At 35.9% G+C, this 24,060-nt stretch overlaps 1 protein-coding gene across 5 annotated transcripts in view; it reads left to right on the plus strand.

The window, feature by feature from the left end:
- LOC113226904 (dachshund homolog 2) overlaps positions 1 to 22,519 on the plus strand; it is a 162,212-nt gene extending 139,693 nt beyond the window's left edge. For all 5 annotated transcript variants that reach the window (XM_026459705.1, XM_026459706.1, XM_026459707.1 and 2 more), the window contains 3 exons: positions 14,695 to 14,841; positions 15,756 to 15,962; positions 21,148 to 22,519. In XM_026459705.1, coding sequence (XP_026315490.1) covers positions 14,695 to 14,841; positions 15,756 to 15,962; positions 21,148 to 21,278 — 485 coding nt within the window. In that variant the 3' untranslated portion in view covers positions 21,279 to 22,519. The remainder of the gene's footprint in view (positions 1 to 14,694; positions 14,842 to 15,755; positions 15,963 to 21,147) is intronic.
- Positions 22,520 to 24,060: the final 1,541 nt, after the last annotated feature.

Raw genomic sequence — 24,060 nt, forward strand, 5'->3', positions numbered from 1 at the left:
AAATCGCAAAGATATTATTGGCACTGCCACCGCGCCCGTTACCCTGAGGCATAAGTTGACAAGTTCCATGTGCCTGTAATTTCACCAGCACCCTTACCCTTTTATACCGGAACACAGTAATGCTTACATTACAGCTTGGCGGCAGAAATAGGTAATGTGGCAGTACTTCCCTGGAAAAACTCTTTCACATGGCGCTCTACTGCCACTAAATTGTCAAAACGGGCCTATTATATTGTAACAATTATAGTAATACATACAATAAGTGCTTAGTATATAGGTACAGTAACGGTGTGTCTCCGTTCATAATTTTTACAAACGCGTGGCTACCTCAGCCATACATGCCAAATTATTGCACGAGCTTAAAAGAGCCTCGCTGCTAACCGTTCTTCATACCACCCCCTCCCCGGACACAGGAAATTCAATAATAATTGAACCGTGCCCAGTAGACCGCATCCGGTGTCTCGAGGAAATCGCTTATTGATCTCAAATGTTGCTACGCGTTTGCAATCTCCATTCAAATATTTCTGACAATCTGATTTTAAAATTAGTTTTGATTATGGAAACCAGCTTATCTAGAAGTCAAAGTAACTATTACAAATATACCTGCAGCTATGTATAACTTTGAATAACACAATCTTATCAAAGGCGTTAATTATGTAAAAGTAGCACTTCTGTATGAAACCAATAGCAATCAAATCGGACAATCGTGTTAACATTGGCAAAACACGAAAAGAATGTGACGACTTTCTTACAAAACGCAGTTAAAATCGATCCGTCTGTAAGCCGAGAAGTGTTGCACAATTCACCGAACGACGTGTCGATTCGCATGGATTGAGAATCGATTGTAACGACGATGTCGATTGCGGGCTAATAAATTGTTTACGTTGTACGTAGTGCGATCATTAAGATCTTTGTTTACTGCGAGACCACACACGAGTAACAGACATCGGTTGAAGCCATACGCTGATTTGATTGCAGGATATCGTGTGTTTCTGCTCGTATCACATTTATAACTGAGACTAATAATTTCGCAAGGGATGTGGTTTTAATTTTTAAATAAGGGATAATTCGTTTTGTCTGACATTTTTTCCAATGAACAATTACTGCTATTAATTATAATATCGACATGTAAAATAAAAATCGATTCTTCTCTTGTAATCTGTTCAAACAAAAAGGAATCACTATTGACATAATTTGGTTTAAAAGAAAACAAAAAACATTCCTTAGTTACTAATTTCAGTACTTATATTAGTGGACTTTTTAAATTATACTGGTGTTTGAAGTGCTTTTAATTGATGCTTTCTGTAGGACCTCATTCACTTGTTTATTTTGCCTGTCGAATTACTACCAAACATCTTATTGCCGACGTTAAATGTTTATACTGACTACTGCTTATGTTGACTACTTCATTTGTACGTACTTAATGTATTTATAGATACTTACTTCTCTTGATTAATGCTTTGGAGTTTAGTTTCCATTAACTTGAGAGAAACAGAAATAATATTATTATTCTAGCAAGTTACTGGACATAAAGTTGATAATTTATTTCTACAAACTGTTTCATTTAATTTCATGGAAAACGCCGGTGATTTCAATCAACAACAGTTTTTAATTAAAAAATTAAGGGTCCACTCTTAACACTTTATTGGTTCCATTTTATGCACTCTGGTTTATGAATTGATTGTTAAAAAATTGAATGTACACAACAGAATGCTTTTCATTTAATTGACGTTCGAAAAATTTACACTGATTTTTTTGTGATTTGGCAGGCTTTTTTTAACTGTTCACGACGAGAATATGTGTAAAAGAAATAAAACAATCAAATTTCTCATTGCAACTTTTTCTCATCCGCTATTTCGTGTATTTGTGTATTATTGATCAACATCAATGTGTGGCGAACAAAACTGTGGTATCGTGTGTCCCTCCACACTTGTATCAATCGAAGACTCACGCCACCGCTCGCGTCGTGAAGGAAGGTACGCGTGAGTACTTTGATATAATTTTGGAGAGAATAGTACAGGCAAAGAACAACTACAGCGCCATAACACAGTCCACCCATAGCCGCGTGTCTAGGCTTCTTTAAGTTACAATCGTATTATTTTATACGTTCCATAATTTTATATAACAACCTTCATTCATCATCACTCTTTCTATAATTTTCTTTCCAATAAGTAATAGTTGGATCCCAATTGGTTCCGAGTCACTAATAATCGCACGGGCAATTTAATTTAATATACCTACTGTCAAAAAGCTGTCCGCGCCTGTTAGTGTACACATATACAAATGTACCGGACGTACGTTTTCCGCCTTGGTTTCCCGGCGGGGGATGCCGATTCACGCCCCTACGATGAATCTACCTTTTATTTTGTCCCACTTGACTCGATTGAGAGTGATTTTTGAGCGTGAATGGGCAGCGTGCGTAATTTGCAACTGACAGGACGAAATGTGCATTGAAAGCTGTAAAAGGCTCGGGCCAAACTCAATCAGGCCCGCTATTTTATTGTTTTTGGGAAATAAAAGCAAAATATAGTCATGTACGTGTATACCTTTGCACTCCCTTCTCGTATCTGATGTGGAACACAATTACAATATTATTTTTCAAAGACGCGTGTTTGTAACAATACTATTTCATAATTCTGTCACTAAAAATGGTTAGACTCTTAGAAAATGTTTGTTACTTAGGGTACTTACAATAGCATAGTCTTAAGAACTAGATATAAACTAAGGAAATAATCGAAATAATTTTGAATGCAAACAATATCCAATTACAGAAAATCAATCGCGACCCTAGCCGAAGTCTCAAGCAAGCACTCTACATTCAATTACCTTGCAAGTTTATCTAATTCCACCAAAGTAGGTCTCTTGTTTCAAAGCTTTAGAGAAGTTTCATCTGTAATTATTTACATAGACTGACCGTCGGCGACCGGTGTCGGATTGTTGTTGAGCACTTCACACTCACAGGTAAATTGATGTCGACGTGTTGTATAATATCCCCCAAATAATCAAACAGTAGGGAGTTAATTTGTTTATTGTATAAATACTACATAAAATTAAAAGTATATACACATATACATATATGTAAATATAAAATAATAATACTGTTTCGTGTTGCTTTAAGTATACTCTTCATATCCAACAGTTCTGTCTAAATCTATCTTTAAACATTTTTATAGACATTATCTCCAAGAAGTTCAGTAAATATTGTACAATAAGACCAAAAGTGTGTTCTGCAACAGAGCAAAAAATACCTGAATGTAATTCGATATTGCACTCGTGAAGCGATTACTGTAAACTTGGTCCAGCTAGATCAAAAGGAAAGTTGTACCTCGTGTAGAAGAGGTCTTGAGTAACTTAGTACTTCGTAAAACGTCTATGCACCCAAGTACTCTTGAATAAATACTCAAAGCTCATACAAATAGATTTTGATAGCAACGATTGATTTCATGTTAAATTCAGTATAAATAATAAGCACGAGAACGAACACAAAGTTCAATTTCTCAAACAAAATGTTTTAAGGCAATTTCAGTGACAATGGTTCAGCAAGCCACTAAGCTATACCATTGTCTATCAATCATAGCCGGAGTCCACGTGCTCTCGGCATCTGCGAACTTTTAATTTTCTCTCAGTAAAATGCGCGAAGGGGTGCCCCATTTCATGTCCAGGGTCGGCGAAGTTCGAACGCTTTATTACTGTGTCCGGCTTTAAGTGGGTGTAAAGTTTCAACACCCTTTGATTTACTTGCTGCGCGGGCAATAGGTGCATGGGATGAACCTTTGTTTCAACTTTATCTTTTTGTATTGGTATTGATATATTAGGCGCTCGAAGTGGTTCTCTTTTCAATTCATCAATACATCAGTCTGGCGCTGTCGTAATTTATATTTTTGTAAAAACTCTTTGTTAGTACATGGCTCACAATGTAACCCTAAACAATGACACCGAGGGAATATTGAGGACAATGCGATCCACATAATAGGCACCGCAATAATTACCGCACTAATGCCTTAAAGGACCACCTTAATCCCCTAATCGGAAGCCAAACTAACGTGGCACCGTCCTGCATAGAAATATCTTAAATTGGTAACACGGTCCGGCGGGCCGACCATAAAACATCTTAATGAGTACAGCCAGCAGCTGCGTACCCCCATATTGCTGCTCTCATATCCATGCAAACTACCCACCGACGACGTCTTAGCGGCCTTACTTTCCTCCTCCTTGTTTACAAGTCGACAACTAATTTGATGCAATATGTGCATAGGACAACATTACGGCCGCTATCTCCTCCGTGCGTGTCTTGCATACATTTGCTTCCTTCCTCACCGCAACTAGCTCAGCTTCTAAGTTGACCCTCGAGTCAACCCTCCTATATTCAAATTTGACCCGAGCCGACCATTTGGACACGGATTTGTTATAAGATTAAAGGAAGATTTCACTTGTGAAACAATATGGCAGACGATTTACATATTTCGTTTCCTTATTAGTTTCGGGATATTTGTTTTGGGGCCGGCGAATTTACATCCACTGACCGATTAAATGGCCCTTAGGCGTCTTTAATGGGGGTGCCGCGTGGTCGTTGTTAGCCTTAGCAAATGTGTGCTTATGTGTAATTGAATATTTTATGGGATGAAGCAAATTTTGTGCGGGCACTTTATTGATTTCAAGTTCATGGCGTGGTACCTATACTCGTATAAATCCACATTCAGTTCATTTGAAACTATGGATATAAAACATTTACTCCATGTTTGAGACGAGTCAACATTGGTTTTAAAGCGCGACCTTTTCAGTTTGCGCGTATGTTTATCGTTTGCATTTATCTGTTGACGGTTTTTATTCCGCGGTTGACATTTACCCTCTGTATCAACAAGCGCGTCGTTTTCCCAACGAGTTTCTTTCATTCGTTGTACGAGTGCTCGTGTAGCATTATCTCCATTCAGCCGGAGATAGCTACACTTAGTTTCCGCTTTTTCAGAGCGGACGGGTTAATTTCTGCATCTTTATTATTCGAGTGGCCGGTGTATGGGGCAGGGTAGTCTGTCTGCTTGCACTAGTAGCAAGCGTAGATTGTGTGGCGGAAAGCAAACTTGAATTGTCGGTCGCCGTGTGGAGGTAATGAACGCACGGGTGGGACATACCGTTCAACTGGAGGCGTCTGGTTTGAGCGAGAGGCACGTCTAGGTGGAACCGGGGGAGGAGGACTAGGAGTGCGGAGGAGGGGTGCAACGCGTCCTGTATGCAGAGCGCTGCTTCCGCATTCGTTAATGCAAAAGCGGGAATAGACTTCAGGTGTACATTTTCAGCTCTTGTGTGCTTTATACTATATGTTAAGGCTTGCGTCTTTGTGAAATGATGAACCTTAATTATTATTACATTTTATCTCCTCTTGGCTTCGATGCACGTGCTTGTGTTATCGAGAACATAATACCGTAGTAAATTGCACGATTTAGGGCTCTTTGTTTTGCAAATACCTTACTTTTCTCATTTTCGTTCCGTTCCGTTTTAGTATAAAAGGAACATCCCGCGGCTTAGCAATTCATTATTGCATTCGTTCACTTCGGTTTCATTAAAATCGCATTAGGATTAATTTTTCTCGTCCCCGTTTTAATTCGCAGTTTGCTCGGGGGATTTCGCCGGACTGCTGCAATCATCTACTGTCAATATTGGTTGTTTTACCTGCGCCTCTGTTTTATCATGCTGGTGAATAAAGGAAATCCTTTCAGTTTATCAACCCATTTTATATCTAATCCCTGCGCATTTACAAATCGATCGTTTAATGCTTCGAGTATCTGTAGAACAGATACGTCGTGCACATCATTGCTGTGGGTAATTTAACCTGTGTGATTATGATATGTATCTCCGCGTAGATTTATAACGGGCATATTCCCAAATTAACTGTACACAGAGTCGTAAATAATGATTAAATCATTTCGAGTTACGATCGCTGCGGACGTCATAGCGTCCAGTTTCATATCATCGCGCCGTTACAAATAATAAAAGCTTGACATAAATATTTATAACTAGCGCAATAATGGTTTGTTTGTCAATTATTGAGGATGACACTGTTTTATTTCTAAAAATATAATTGCCGATGATTCACACGTATACACGGAAACTAATACGAATCATCAACATTAAGATTTATATTTACATGAAAAGATATTTGGTCAACGTTAATATTTTTTTAGTAAAAGATGTGTATCTTGAATCGGTGTAGAGAAGCCGTACATTTGCACGCGATGTTCGCGACCCCTGCCGACGAATGTCTATAATATTATTAATTCAGGCATATTAACAAAAGGTGTCACGTTACGACCACACTGATGTCGCAGGAAGCATGGCCCGTTGAGCCATTACGACGAAAATAATACACTCGATCCCGAACTGCATCGATTTTTTACTAAGAATCAATTTCTTTTTTTAATTTATGTCTGTCCGATTCCCTCCAATGTTTAACGAGGATCTTATTACAGTACATTTCAATATTTTGATCCAGTGATCTTGTTATATTCTATACAATCATATATTTGTTCGCGCCAATCAATACTTTTATACGCAATAAAAATGGAAGCACCTTTAGTATTACGTGTGCGACAACTCACGAACACAATCATCGTTAATCCCACACATCTATTTGATATTTTATGGTTTATGAATCGAATTAAGTTGTTTGTAGTCATAAATTTTCTTGGAGTTCAGTCTTGGTTTTTCTGCAAGGCTTATTTACACGTTTTCTGTACTATAGCTTCCAAAACAGTGATATTATACTCCACTGTACAAATGAATATTTTTCTTGGCTCCATATTAAATATGATGTACGTATTTCTAATGCGTAAAACAAGCATACGATATCAAAAAGAAAGTACAATAATTTCTATAAATTTTTGTACAGGTTTACAGGAATTAAATATATATCTATAATAGCTAACTCCTGTGGCTTTGTCTACGTAGAATAAGTATTTCGAGTAACCTACTTTACTAATATTAATTTTCATAGTTTCATTGGTTCTCCATACAAACTTTCATCCCTTATTTCACCCCCTTTAAGATTTATTTTTATGACAAAATGTAGCATGTGTCCCTCTCCTAGATCCCATCAATGTCTTTCATTAATATTAGTTCTGCGGTTTAGAAGTGAAAACGCAACAGACGGAGTTACTCGCATGTATAATATTAGTTTGGATTATTATTTTTAAATGATTCTAAGTGACGGGCATGCCTGCCTATAACAGTTGCAGTGCCACTCAGAGCTTTAAATCGCAAAGATCTGAGAGGCACCGCCACTGCGCCCGTCACCCTGAAACTTATGTCAAGTTGGCAAGTCCCATGTGCCTATAATTTCACCAGCACCCTTCAGATGTGGAACACAGTAATGTTCACATAACAGCTTGGTGGCAGAAATAGTGGTGGCAGTACTTCCCTGAACGAACTCTTTCACAGAGAGCTCTACTGCTACAAAAAAATTGTTTCTAACACTTGATTAATTAATTATTCGGAATTTAATAGTTTAAATAACGTTTCGACTTTTAATTACTAGTGTTTTTACAAATTGCCAAATTAAAAGAATGTCCAAAACGCGGAGATATAATGCCGGGGGCGGTACAGCAGTATCGAGAATCGAACATTTCACGCTCCGTAAGCTCAGCGTATCGATACGGATATAATAATAACCAGTGAAATGGTAACTATAAAGAGAGATTGTATTTTTTACTAACGTCGTAAGAAGTCGGAATGTCCGACCGGCCCTTTGATCGGTTTGATAAAACTGCTTGCGATTTTCCTTTCGTTATTTTCTTTTTCATAAAAAAATTTCTTTGCCTTTATTGGTATTTTGTATGAAATGGTGGAATGTTATGATATGGATTTCATACAGTCAGTCAGTAAAGGAAGCAATTTTTTCGTAGTCATTAAATTAATGTAAACATCGTAAATCATAACTTTAAAACAGTTTGCCTTGTTGTCTTTTGAAGACAAACTTTTTTTTCTTTAAATATATTTGTATGGAACTTGTTCTTCTAATGAATGACTAATCCTCCAACATCACACAAAAATGCTGAAACCGGAATGTTATAGAAGTACGTCCGTATAAAATGGTTCTTCTGACTGACTCCTGACTAAATTATTGATATAAAAGATGCTCAGGAACAGACTGTTGGAATATTTAATGATATCGCTCTCACCATCAACCCAATTTATACACCCCACTACTGGACACGGGCCTCCTCTTAGTCGAGGATTTTAGGCTATAGTCCGCCACTCTGGCCCAATCCGAGTTGGGACTTCACACGTTTTCCTAAAGTTGTGAACCTTCTTCAACATGCAGGTTTCATAACAATGTTTTCCTTCACTGAAAAGCGCATGGTAAATTTCAAATTAAGAATTAAATTCCGCACTTAAATTCCGAGAGAGAACCCACGCCCTACGCTTGAAAGGCGGTAGGTCCAATAACTTAAGCATTAGGCTACCACGGCATTTTAATAGTGTCTACTACCGACCAAATAGATAGAGTAAAAATTGTCCGAGTAATGAAATTACTACTTTATTTTTTATTTATAAATAGGTATATTTTCTTATTTGAAGCTCTCCGGTTGACTGGTAGAGAATGCCTAATGAAGCATGAAGTCCGCCATTTGTAATATTTTATATGCAATAAAGTTTATAGAAATAAAATAAAAATAAATAATGACATACTCATCTACACATAATTTGTGTAGATGACGACGTAATTAACCTGACCAAGCAAATAATTACATAATATTGTTTTCTTAACAGAGATTAAGGAAAAAAAGAAAGAAAATACTTATTAAGACAAAGTATTATCTAGTAAGTGCGAAGGTCGCTCTCGGCTCATAAGTCACAGTCCCCAGAGGTCTGCCAAAAACAATAATCCACTAGTAGGCAATGTTTATCGGAGCACCCACGCGCCATAAATACTTGCAGAACAAGGAAACAGATAAAAAGCTAAACGGCCCGAGAAAAAACACTGCTGATGACAACTTGACAAATGTACCGAATCACAAAAAATATACATTTCATATACATAGCTGGATATTCTGTTTGGAATGTTGATTGATATTGAGGTGGTTGTAATGCTAAATCTGTTTTTATCATCATTTTATTGCGCTATTTTTAAATGGACATTACTTTTGATCCTGTCTTTAAATTGAAAAATCCATGATATATGTGTCACATCGATGTAATGAGTAAGTACATGATGTAAGTGGTACAGTCATCATTACTGTGTTCCGGTTTTGAAAGGTAAGGGTGCTGGTGAAATTCCATGTCACATGTTTGCGATTAAAAGCTCTGAGTGGCACTGCAACTGTTATGGACAGGCGTGTAGCTTATCATCAGGCGCACGACTTGTTCGTCCTGTCACTTTATATTATAAAAAAATCGTTTTCTTTGAATTAAACTTTAATATTTTTAAATGAACTGCACGTCATCTAAATATACCTCAGACGAAAACTAAACGCACTGTCATTCGGAATGAAAGCTTTACTTTAGAGCATACGTCACCGCGCGATATGACACATCTTATCTCCGCAACATTATTTCATAGGCATCTATCGGAAAGCCATTGCGACTGAGTTTCATTTTATTCTACGCAATTTATTTTCAATAAAGAACTATAAAAAGACTTATCTAAATCGTTTGCCGCCGACTTGGAGGGGAATGCTGTCATAAATGTCGATTCTTATTTACGCCGATTGCACACATGGGAGAACTATCAGTAGTTATCACACGGCTTTAATTAAGATTTTTATTTAACTACAAATTTTCTAATTATTAATACAAAGATCGAACACTCAGAAAAAACACTCAGAAAAAATTCCTTCGATCCGGTCGGATTCGAACCGACGTCTTCTTGCATACCGTGCCAGACGCTATACCAACTAAGCCACGGAACGAACCAACGGACCTCACGAATTTTTCTATGTGCTTGCGTCGTGTCTTTGTACTTGGTCTTTCAACGATTTTTCTGAGTGTTCGATCTTTGTATTAATAATTATAACAAACTAGTGGAGTAATTACACAAAAAAATAATTGAATATCAATTCAATAAAAATTTAATTACAAATTTTCTGTTAAATTTTTATCATTTACAGTTATGTATCAAGACATTCTAAATATGCAGTACGTCTGAAGTGTTCATAATTGCTCTAGTCCTTTTTATTTTATTACCTTAATTTAAATTTTAATCGAAAAAATGAATTCAAACAGTTGTTGGTAAGCAATTATTGTAAAAATGAGCATCGTATTATTATTCGGGTAGGGAGATTACCATTTTTCATCAACATGTAAGGACATTAAGCCACAGAATATTTATTCTAAAACTACAAGTAGTTATATGTATCTATTGTGTTGTATCAATTTGGACACATTTAAAGATTGAAAGATGTATGCAATATTTTTTTTTAACATTACGTACATTATATATTACCTTTTTTATGATATGATTCAAAGTAGTAGTAAGTAAGTAGGTAGTTTAGAAGAGGATGCGATGTAGGGACAATATGTTAAAAATAAAATTAACACACAAAATAAGCATATTTTCTGTTACAAAATGCTGTTCAAAAATTTTGTTGCGTTTGCGCATAGTATTTTTATACCACTAAAGACTATACCAAAAAATGTTTTTTTTTTATGATAACAAGTGATAGAATGAACAATTCGTGCTCCTGATATTAAGCTACACGCCTGTCCATAATAGTTGCAGTGCTGCTCGAAGCTTAGAGCTAAAACGCAAAGATCTGAGGGGCACTGCCACTTGGTCCGTCGCCCTGAGATATAAGTTGACAAGTCCCGTGTGCCTGTCATTTCAACAGCACCCTTGCTCCTCAAAACCGGAACGAAAGATGCTCACATTACTGCTTGACGGCAGAAGTACAGAAATAGGTAAAGTAGACGAACTCTTTCACAAGGAGCTCTACTGCTATAACATCATAATCTTTGTATATGACAATGACATTATTAATAAAGAAAGACTTTTGGTCTTTTAAAACAATGTTCCAAGGATTTTTTCTTTAAAGTAATTTTTATGTTGCTTGGAACTTGTTCTTGTAATGAATGACTAATCCTCCAATATGTAAACGACATTTAACGTTTTGCAGCAAAACGCTGAAACCGGAATGTTATAGAACTTCGTCCGTATAAAATGGTCCTTCTTGACTAAATTATTGATATAAGAGATGCTCAAGAACAGACTGTAGGAATATTTAATGATATCGCTGTAAGCCATTAGGTACAAAAATTATATGAAAACCTTTCTAGAGGGCATCTAATTATGAACACTAAAAACAGTAATTTCAGTATTTAATATGTTATCTCGTCCCGTTTATCGATACTGTCACGATAAGCGACCCCACTGGTCCCCAGATATACTAAAAATTAACATGTTAATACACATTAAAATTTACTTTTGCAAATTGTTATTACTTATTACAAGACTACTGGATTTTATTCATTACATATTTTTTTCCAGTACGTGAACTATAGGTACGACAGCGTAAACTTACAGTTAAGAAAACTTTTTAAGGAAAAAAGATTTTAATGTATCCACGTAAAATATCACATAAATAATATGATTTACAAATTACCCATATCGCAAAACATTAAAATGTAAACAGAAAATCGTTTTCTGCGAAATATTATACGAGACCAAAATTAAAATTTGTACAGGCAACCGACTCATTTACATGTTATTCGAGCAACAAACCCTAGGGGACCGTATCATCCATTTATGAGTCGAAAGTATTAAAGAAAAGAAAACTCGATAGATATAAAGAGATAGATATAATAACAAGAGAAAGAAGCCGCGTGCAAGGAAACTGCTCGCGGCGAATAAGCCTGCGGAAAACGGCATTGTTCCGCGACTTTTTAAAAACGGAACAAAATGAACAAGGGGAAGGAAATCGGATGAAAATATGAAAAGAATACACGTTATGAACGAAAAAGTGAAACGAAACGTCGGAGATCGGGTCTCAGCAGCGGCGTCCGCAAATATAATTTGCATAGTCAAGTAGCCCAACTTTTGTCTGCGGCGGATGTTCGCAACCATATTCGTTCGTTGCTTTTCAACCACACTCCCATTCTGTATCGAGCTGGGCTTTTTATTGCATTTTTTCCCCCTTTGAACAGATTCCTTCAATATTTCGGTGGTTCGTTTTTATTCATACGCTCGGTCATCGAATTGTTTCGCTTCATATCACAAGCTTCGTTGTATTCTGTTAATTCTATTCCGGTATTCCTGCCGAATTAATTTACGACTGGCGAATGGTATTAGCATACGCGTTAGTTTGACATACCTTTTCCACAATAAGATTACCAAACGTGGAACCTAATTAAAAAACAGCAGCTTAATTGAAATTAATTGTTAATATTAATAAACGCAGATCATTTAGTTTTATTATACTGACATCTTCTCAATGATTATTAGACGAGTGTTAATTCAAAGCGTCTAGAAATGGAACAATAGAACGATTAACATAATAGGATAGTCGTTTAAGACAGTCAGTGCATTGAAATTAGAATAGTCGACATAAAGACGGTACAAAAAGATAATTAATTTTTTTATTCATCTTGCATCAATGGAATGAAATAATCGATGAAGAGTTATTACGATTCATCGTTGGCTATGAAGTTATGAAGGAGCAATAGGCCGTATTAAGTGCACAAAGCGTTGCCGACGATCGCAGACAAACATTGATTCTTAAAAAGAAAGAAAAAACAATAAGCCATGCTGCAAAACTGAGAGACTTTTGGCTGGCATTTTAGTTTCCTTTAATTAACTTGATATGATATGATTCAATGAGGTTGTTATTTAAACCTAATTGTTAAATATAATCTATTTGGTACTTACTTCTTTAAGATTATTCAATTCTGAATTAGAGATCATAACTGTAGGTACAGACGATGATAAGTTACGGGCTAATTAACAAGGTGAGATGAAAAGAGCCAAAAATAAGCGTCAGTCGGGTGAGAAGGTGTTTTTCAGAGGTGTTCGACTATAACGTTACTCGGACTCGATGGTCCGTTGCATTTTCCACTGAACGGACATTTGGACGCCCACCTTTGTATTGACGAGAAATTAACTGAAAAAGGACCTTTCCGTCCTAATTTTGCTAACGAAATTATGTACGGTCGTATACATAATGTTAACATCTGAAAATGTTACTAAAAACGTTAGTTATTATTTAGACATAAGAAAGAAAGACAAAAATAACAATCACTTATAAGTGCGTATAGTTTTTCATTATCATAAAGAACCTTTGAAAAAAATTAAAGAAACATCACAAGGATGTCATCAAACCAATAATGCCCCTACTAACATAGCTAATGATCCCAAACAACTGAAGAACAATATTGCCAATGGAAATAAAAAGCTTCACGTCATTACCGTCGTGTCGAAGGTCGCCCAATGACGGATGGTGCGTAGGAGTCGATAGCGAACCTCGTTCATTACCGCTAACATTAATTATTAACCAATCATAATGAGAAAACCTTCGTGAACCTTCAGGAACTCTCGTTTTACCCTATTTGCGTTGTAGTCTATTTTGTTTCTCTTGTGCTTGTTCATCTTTCGAATTAATAGTTCCCGAGCTTTTCTCTAGGGACCTCTTTATTTATTCTTGATTTATAGAAAATTTATATATGAATGCAACTCTAGTTAATTGTACCTATATTTGCAATGTACTACAAAGTTATTCGAATTTCATGTTAGAATGTTACTCCTTTACAAGGTTGCATCTAGGAATCTAAACAATTTCAAACCGGTTCAACGACGACGAATAATCCGCGTCTGATCGCAACTCGACTTCATCAAACCTCTATCTTAGCCATCGCAGGACAGATCGCGAACTGGTCATGGGTCTAAGTTACGTAACATAGCGTCTTCGACCTATGTTTACTTTTTAAGCGCTGTGATGATATGCGATAAATGCATTCGTTGACATCGAAATTCACTTTTCCCAGACATTTATAAATGATAGTTCAGGTTTTTTTAACTTTTTGTTAAATACGCTTCAACGAATTGTCATTTTTCCATACAGTCTCAAGTTTTGGAAAGTTTATGTCTTGAATACTTACTTACCCTTGCCGCCCCTCTGCCCTCGCGGAGGCAGGGCCTCCAGCGTCTATCAACACGTGTACCGACTCAATCATTCGTCAATCGAACTCCAGTGCGAGAAAGATGGAAATATCATAACTTCCCACGCATGAAAGAGATGCTTTACGAATCAGCGGACGATCGGGCGATTATCGGCAGACTCACCAAAACGAAAGGTGGTAACTGCAGCGAATCAAAAGATTCTCGAACTGCTTATTTTAAGATTGTGACCTGATAAGGGAAAGTTATGATATAAGAGCGAAAGAGACGGGCGTCTTGCACTTTTCAAGTTTATTGATGTGCATATGCTTACGAATGCAGGTGGAGAGAAGTATGGCGTATAGTTTTATTTTATCGTGCGCGCGGCTTTAGTAATTGTTGTTTCGATACGGCACAGAAACATGCGCTGCGGGGTCTTCCATTAAGTTCACGTCGAACCAATAACAACAATTTATTATTGACTTCTAAGATCAACTCTATATTGAAATGTTTGCAAAGATCTATTTAAGGATTTTCAAGTGTATTTGGAATGAAACATTCTTCACAACTCTGATTGATTGAATGATTTATCATTTTGTGTTTCTGTCTTGTCACAGTGATGTACCAAAAACGACTAAAGAAGGAGAGAAAGCAGAGGCAGCAAGTGCAAGAACAACTCGAGGTGGAACTCAAGAGGCGGCAAAAGATCGAAGAAGCTCTCAAACAATCCGGAGCACCTAACGAAATCCTCAGAATTGTAACTGGTAAGTAACGATACTTAATTCTAAATTTAATTTATAACCACTTTGCAAAAAACTATATAAATATGTTAGAAATAGTCGGTATCCTGCTGAGACAGGTGAACAATTTGTTGTAATAAATTGAACTTTGAGTAGTGTGTGTTTTGAATTCCAATGCAATAGTTCCCTCAGATAGTACTTATATTACGTTACTAGATAGGTACCACACGTAGCAATCAATATATTAAACATATTTTGAGCACGTTTGTGAGAAAACGTATACTGTCAATCAAACAACAACTCTCAAACATGTCAATACCTTCACTATCAGACTATTCAACAAGTTCGAGTGCGATATGCCCCTGACATGTTAACTCGCCGTCTGTCAAACTATCTGTGTATTAGCTAAAACTTCAAACAATCCGTTAGAATACATATAGTTGGTGTATTCCAAGTTGTGTTCTAAGCTTTGTGTTTAAGACTGCTTCTTGTAGTTGATAAGGGGTGATTTGTGACGTCATTCGCCGGGTTGCTCGTGTGGAGTGCGTGACGTAGGAAGGGTGGGTAAACGCTGGTGAAGGCTTGTACTAATCTCCGTGTCAGGAAATCCTTTCGCAGACCATTTGGAGCGAGGGCATGAACTAACACGCATTTGTGTTCAACTTCTTGCATAATAGCTGTTTGCTTTTATTGGCTGTCCATTTCACTGCTTGGCTTAATGTCCCTGCCAATTACGGAGATTATTCGAACTGCTTACTATTTTGTTTGTATTAACCAAGGCGGAACCATATTATTTTACACCTGATGCCTCATCATCATTTTGGAATATCATATTTGGAATATAATCAATTTATTATTATTTAACCTGACGGATTATTCATTAAACAATCAGGAAAGAATCAAACAAAATGTCATCAAAGTTTTTTTTTCTCTTGCAGAGAATCTGAATCCATCTTCACAAGAGACTCCCCGGTCCGAGCGCGAGAATGGCAACGAGAGCAAACCACCGAGCACGGAACCCCCCGCCGCATCTCCCCCCTTCCAACGTGACCCGCCGCGTACCCCTGAAAAGCCACAGTGGAACTACCCGCCACCACCCGTCGACATCATGAGTGGAGGAGCAGCTTTTTGGCAGAACTACTCCGGTGAGACACCTCTTATTCATTTCAGAAGACATGATTTAAACTGTTACTGTTAGTATAAATCAAAGTCACGTCACTGATACTTTAAACTGTCACTGTAAACAGGGTATAATTTCCAAAAGTAATTCATAAAACGTAATTTGTCGTAATTCCACCAATTTTCCACAAAAATTGTTCATAAATTTTAGTTATTGAATACTCGAATGCATTCGAGGAAACGTACGGTTTACCGACCCTCGCATGAAAGATGAAAAAAATTCGATAAATGAAATTTATACTCTTCCTTTTATACCGTGTCCAAACAGAAAAATACGGGAATTTGACCATTCGGAAAAAGAAATGCAATACTAAACATTTTTTTTTTATGATTCATTGTTACTGCAATAACTAGCGAGTAAAAAGTCATGTTCTTAATATTATTTTGTTCGAGTTTTAATTTGCAGTCGTACAATAATACATTCACGTTAACTTACCATTTTTCCGTATAATAATACACTCACGTCAACTTACCGTTTTTCAAACGTTTCTCCACATGCGGTAATTTAAGAACAGTATTATAGAAATTTTGTAGAAGCTATTGTCTCCACAAACGCTCAATAAAAATACTGTAAATATTGAGTTAAGTGAGCCCGATAAAGATCTAGCCGCAATATGAACAAAAATTTTATCCGCATGTGGCGTATCAAACCGTAGTTTTTTAATTCGTAGACGCTTTGTGGAAAGCCCAGAAATTTCATTAAAATTGCACTCGCATACGCAGGGCATGCAGTACTATTATGGATGCATAACCCTACCCTGTGAGGATTTTGACTGTTAAGCATTCTTTTACAATCCCCTTTGCGTTTCATAAAAATTAATGAATAGATTTGAATTATAATTTGAAAATTAGTATATTGTCATCATACAGACAATTTCAACAATTTTTTTATTTTCTATTATTAAATTTAATTAAGATCTATTCGTATGTATCTATCGAGTTCTTAGGTTTTCGCGATTGTTACACAAAGGAAATGAACTATTTTTCCGGATTTAAATCGTGTATATTTGTTTTTTCAAACAAACCGACGTTTCGGGTCCTTTACAGGTCCCATCAGTCAACCGTAACCATGGAAAACAAATATACGCGATTTAAATCCGGAAAAATAGTTTCATTTCCTATTAATTAAGTATCGATTTGTAAATTTTAATTTAAAATTAATATTTACCTACTCGGAAAATACTTAAGTATGTGATGACAAATGTCACAAAATTGTAATATAACACAAACCGTGAATGTGTTAGACAATTTTAACGTTCTTAAAAATTTACTCTAATTTCCACGAACTCCATTGTACTGACAAGGTTCTTTTTTTAAAAAGTATGCTGTCAAACAGAAGTTAATTCCACGCGAGTCAAATCAGAGGGGTAGAAAGGTAGTCAAGTAGCAGTATGCAAAACATTGATATGGTTTTAATTATTTCCTGAGTTTTGCCGACGAGTGGCTTTGCCCTTTGCTTTTCAAGGAGAAATTGCAACTAATTTAAGTGTTACCCGGCCTCAAGTATCTAAATGCACGCGAACACGCGAATAAGGAAAGCTAGAAATGGATTTATTTATTTTTGTTATTGCACACAATTTTGATCGATTAGGTGCCCCTTTGTCTACCACGCTTTAAATTGTAGTATTAAAATATATAATTGCAGTAAGTTTTAAGCGGTACTGCGTGCTATGAGTAATGCGGAAACTCATTTCAATATCTCTACGTATAAAGTTAAAACGAAAAATAGAAGAGGGTTGTAAATAAAAAAGGTTGGTACCTAACTGAAAAACAAAAATTAAAACTTGGAGCCTTTCATCAACTTTCTCCAGCCGCCGCCGGTAAAAGAAAAAACCTATTTTATTATTCGTAAATTAGAAAAGTTTTGTATACGTGCTTTTTGCACGAAATGAGGTGGGTCAAAAATTAACGAATGACTACTTAAAACTCTTTTTCTTAAGTATTGACACGATAACCGCCAACTCATTTAATATATACTTTTAAAATTTGAGCCTGTTGTCTTGCGAAAATTGTCCCAACGCTACATTTTCGGACCGCCTTTGAAACGGGTGATCCGACATAGCTAAGTAATATAAAGTTGAAAAATTAATAAAGAGGAAACTTCTCCGGCTACTTTATAGGTGCGCTTGTAAAATGAATGGAAATAAAATCGTACCGCACAGGTGTGCTCGATCTTTGAAGATATTAACTTTTTGTTTATGCTCAAGCAATACAGGTACCATTGTATCCCAACTTTTCTTATTGGATGTTCTTTAGTTTTTCTGGTGGCTCTCTGAATTCAGTTTAGTCATCGTGTCAATAGTTTCAAAGACTGTCATACAATAATCGAAGCGATCTGTATCAAATGCGCGAAGGAATTGATTCTTTTAAAAAAGTTTTAGGAATTTCTCTAATAGAAAATCAATCCAATCAGAATGATTGGTCACGCTCCAGTAGTCGGCAGTAGCGCCTCATCTCGCTCACTGTTCATTTGTTCCAATTGTGTGTTGACCACAGTTCAGTGGTAGGATCTTCCAATTTACCTTTCGGGGTTCCCTTCACCAAAACATTCGTTAAATCACCCCTTTGATCACAGCCTTCTCGAGTTCTCACTGAAGAATTAATCAACTCTTTTTTACACGTTTATAACAACAACAATTAATTTGCCTTAACAACAAAAGGTGTCGATTGCGCTAAAAATCATTAAAAAATAATGAGATTTACATTTTTTCATGAGTAAAAGGCAACTTTCTATTATTCAAAGATATCGGGTGTCTGAACAAAGTCCTTAAAATTTTGTGGAAAAAAGAAGAATGTACTATGAAATCACCTTTCAATTCATAGTAGGTGAGAAAAACTACCCCGGTATGATCAACTACTTTTTACGAGATCGAAGTGAGAGAAACAATTTGTTGTTTGTCTCTAGCGACTATCGTAATTTCTTGCTCGTACCTCTATTTAATTATTAAATCGATTCGTTTCCCTAGGAATTAATCAGCGATGACGTCCATTACAAATGTTTAAATCGTACTGTAATAAAAAGGAGATATCGATGATTTTTTATTGAATACGTTACTTTTAAGTTGCTCTTTAAAATTAAATAATCGAATATAGGCCAACATCCAGGAGGTAGTCCAGAAATTTCAGTGGCTTTTAAAATATCTTTTAATGTTGGAGTGCCGCCACATATAGGTAACACAATACCCTCGTCATTGAAAAAAAAATTAAGGCATTACATGATGATATTTATTATTCAATTGACATTATAATAAAGCATATACGCCGTGTCGCTGCGGTATTATAATCTACGTATTGTGCCCTTTGTTGATTGCTACGTAGGTACGGCTGGCGAACGGACTGATGGATGCGGCCTGTGTATGTTATTTGTTTAGTCGATTATGTCACTTGACTACAACGAAGTATTAAGAAAGCCTCGAACCATATAGCTACAATTGAAAAACTTGATACTGAAATCGCACCGAAAGCCAAGAAGTCATTAGCCATAATTTTATTTCTTTGTACAGTGAGGTAAATCCATTTCGTGACCATTCAACCGCAACATTACAAAAGAAATAAATTAAGTGTTTTTACACTTGCTATAAAAGTAATATAGCAAGTCGTCATCAAGTCGTTACCTAATTCATAACAAAATCATTCTTAATTTAACGCGAACAAATGCATTGTCACTGGAAGAAGGCGAACGTTAAAGGGCTAAGTTTTTATTAAAGCAACGTTCGAGCATTACAGTTATTTCAAAGAACAAATAGATTACGGCTCTCAAAGGAACCGGCAATTCTGTTTTAAGAGCGGCAAATGCAAAAATATTATGTATTCAAACAGACCTAATGGGACATTTAGGGGTGGCAGTGGAGTGAAACGGCAAAGGCCGAAGCTTTTAAGTGTATAATATTTAATTGTGACGCCCTAGGCGTATAATCTCGCCCGGGATAATAGGTTTCTGTTTCGGCACAACCCTCGCCGGGTGACACTTGCAAGTGTGATGCCCTGCGGACAAACTCCACTGAAACAAATCGGATTATAATTGAGTTTTTTCGAGTGACGAATGTTTTGAAAGCAAAGTACGACACAAACTGTTTATTCTTTGTTTTTATAAGAAGTCAAAACAAAAATAACGTGAGATCATTAACCCGTTTGTTATATCCGCCACCACTATGCATAGAATATAAAAGGCTTATAAGAATCTAAAAAATATTTTGTATCAAGTTAGATAAAAATTAAGGTCATAAATTTGGACACTCAAAACATAAATTGTAAACGAATGTCAGGATGAGAAATTGAATTCCCCGTTGAGAAAATGTTCCATCAAAGTAAGCAAAAAAGGCGATTCCGTTTATATCTTTTATATCTCGTAAATTGTAGGAGGCGGCAAGCGTTGCATGAAATTGAATAAGCATATTTCGTAAAACGTCGACGTTTTCGGAGACAATTGCCTTACCTCACCTACTCTTGCCTGCTCACGAACTTTGTCAATTTTCTCACAATCTTATTAGAGAGAATCTTCGTGAAACGTGTTTCTATTTTTTATTTAAAATTATTTCCTGTCCCGTTGAGGGTGAAATTAAAATCCTTTGATTCACAATATTAAGCTTAAGTTTATCCGCATAAAGTCTATTATCTAAATTTCTAAACTATTTCTTAATAGTCCTGAACTTCTGATTAATTGATTTCACTCTAATGAAACCTACCTACAACACCTATTAAGTTCCATATTCACCCTTCTTGTTATCAGTTTAATATTGTGCGATATTGAGAGAGTTTTTACCGACAACATTCAGTATTAAATTAGCAAGCAATACGGATGTAAAGTCCGTTTGATGTTCCGACTTTCCCCACTTCCCCGAACATTAATGACATTTTCCGGGGTGACACACTCGTATTTCATTTCACTCGGTGGATATGGAACTCCAGTAACGTGATTATAAAATGTGAAATTGCGAGTTCACTATATGAATTTTACTATTGTACAGTGTGGAAATTATAATTGCGTATGGGTTGATTTTACATTCCATAGACACGATCTATGCGGAGATATTAAACTTTATGCAATTTAAATTAATTATTTAATACATGCAATGTCGTCTGGATAAACAATTCTTTTGTAAGTATTTTGTTACGTTGGTTAAAATTAAACCTTTTTTTGCTTGTCATCAGAATCCTTGGCTCAAGAGTTGGAGATGGAACGCAAGTCCCGACAGCAAGCGATGGAGCGCGATGTAAAAAGCCCCCTCTCAGATCGTGCTGGCTATTACAAGAACTCCGTGCTCTTTTCCTCAGCCACTTAGCTGCCGAGCGCGGGGGCTGACTTCCCCGACAACCCAGACAAAGACGAAGAGAGGAAACCCTTAATAAGCGTCAAACCCGAGTTCCGGGAGAAGTAGGATCCAAATAACACATGAGCCAGAGAAGAATGCACGCTAACGCTCCTGTTAGTGTTTCTGGTCACAAAAATCTTTTGGCCATTCAGTTTCGAATACATGTATATTGTATATGTTCAACCAGATTTACAATCTATGTTTTGATGTAACCGATCTCGACGAAATAAGAACAATCGCGTATTGAGATTAAGTTGTAAATATTGTTATTGAAATTGAGATAAGTAGATTTCGTGTTGTTAAGCCGAAGTCTCACAAACACTTCTTCCATAGTGAAATTTGTAAATATCTCTTTACATTATTAGAGTAAGTCTTTACAGTTTTATCGACGATTCACGTAATTTATTCGTCAACATTTAATCTTTACAAAAAAGTACCTTGTAAACTTATCTTTAAATGCCATATTTATGAGTTAAGCATCCAACGTTTGTAAAAAATCAATGATCATTTTTCTGCTAGTAACAGCATTTTGTACCTACGAGTATGAACATATCAAAATCATAAGATGAAACTATGAATGTTACAATTTTTTCCGATATTGAGTGTAACAAAACGGTGGGAATTGATCGAAGACTGCTTTTCAAAAGTTTTTTAAATAAATCCTTTGCCTTTGCTACTAGTCGAATTACTTGCAATGATTTTAAGTTCCTATTACAAAACTTTAGTTAACAGGAAACCATCAATTTGTGGTCAGTAAAACTTTACAAGAGTAGGTACACTGTTCAAGTCATTGATTACTTGTAAAGTAAATTTATGTTCAATAGAAATATGTGATCTTCACTATCGTGTAATTTATTCAATTTTAGTGCAATGATTAGATGTAACTAATTCATATAACTTTTATTGCATAAAAGTGTACTATAAATACTTTAAGTTAGTGATTTTAAAGATACATTTTTACAATTCTTTATTGACTGAGTACAGAAGAGACAGTTCGTACAATGTATAACCTAAGTGTTTTCTTTAAAGTTTCAAAGTAGACGCTCTGTATATAGATATATTCGCTGTATCTCATATCCGTAATGCAAAGTCGATGTATATGGGTAGATGTTACAGTAAGTGCGGTAGTTTTAACAGTATACATAAAGTATAAAATGATAGCGTTATTTATATTGCTTAGTTTACGAGAAGACTTTGAATGTCTAAAATAGTTGAAGTAAGAATTAGAGTATCGGGCGTAAAATTGGCGCTTGGCTATTAATACGTCTTACTTAGTAAACAGTAATTAAACTAATTTTAGCTTGGCATTATTGTCATACTTAAAAGGTAATGATAATTTTAATCAGTTTTGATGAAACAAAATTTAATATAAGAAAACAATGGAATAGTCAAGCGCCGAGTAAAAAGATCGCTTCATACAATTAATTTCATACATATTATCTGTAATGGGTAATGCGACGTAATGAATAACTTAGTTGTTACTATAAATGTTTAGCTGATCATGTGTGACTGTGTAAAGGCATGAATGTGGCGTTTTGTTTCAGTTCTCTTCATTTCAACCACAAAACTATAGTAATTATGACAATACTGATATAGAAAAATGTATAGTTCAAGATATGGCACACGGCAGTATTGTCTTAGAGTAGTTTTCTTTTGATTTAACATCGAGGCTTTTCACTGTACGTACCTATCGAGTAACCTTGGTTATTTTGTATGCATTCTGAAAGCATGTGTTATTTATTATTATTTCTATTATTATGTAATTATTATTAATTTACTTAAATTTGTGTGTGTGCCTTGTATCGTAGATGAAAATATCAAAATTAAAAGGGAAAATTATCAATTTGCTGTTTTGATTTTGACACTTACCTTTCTTTCTCTCCTTTGAGTCAATTACGATGGCAAGCATTGACTTACAAAAAAAGTCAATAATGGCAAGCATTATTGTATATGTCATCGATACGATAAGAAAAAATTCAATAACAAATAAATCACTACAAATTTACTTACTTCTTGTATACAAAGTACGACCATAGTATAACAAGACAAGTATGGTAACTCCATTCACACGCTGCAGCGCGGTTTATACGTGTGCACGCCCTCCGCGTACCGTGTATGGACGCACACATTCGCATTATAATGAAGGGCGCGTGTGACAACTAGCGTTAAGCAACGCGAGTGTATCGCGAATGTATGCGTCGGTACACAGCACGCGGCGGGCGCACCGCTACGTTTGATTGGAATTACCATACTTGTCTTATTATATTATGTTACAGCGATGCGTTACTTTAGATCCTCAAAAAAGTGATACAACCTTTATGCATCATCATATAAATAAATTTAATATTTAATTCCATTAAAACCACAAGTAGAAATCAATAAAAGACATTTTTATACAATTGAATACCAACAGTTAAGAATACAAAAGCGTAGACCATAAAGTGCAATGAGAGGGTTCAAATTACTTATCTGTCTAATATTTTCCGCACACAATCACCGGAACTAATAAAACTACAGTGCCATAAAGCAGAAAATTCATAAGAACTTCCCGATTTTATATCAAACCGGTCGATCGCCATTTTAAATCCTGGTGAAATCGGAAACTTCATATTTATTGCTAATAGATTTTCGCCGGATGAGCGGCGGGTTATTTGGGATGCAATTTTATTTTGTCCATACGAATGATTTTTATATTTGGCCCGGGGGTGGGCGAGCGTAGTGATGCGGGCTCCCTTACCGATGTCGGACATTC

Source organism: Hyposmocoma kahamanoa, unplaced genomic scaffold (genome assembly GCF_003589595.1).
Source record: "Hyposmocoma kahamanoa isolate Upper Pololo Valley unplaced genomic scaffold, ASM358959v1 202, whole genome shotgun sequence".
In the NCBI taxonomy this organism is placed as follows: Eukaryota; Metazoa; Arthropoda; class Insecta; order Lepidoptera; family Cosmopterigidae; genus Hyposmocoma; species Hyposmocoma kahamanoa.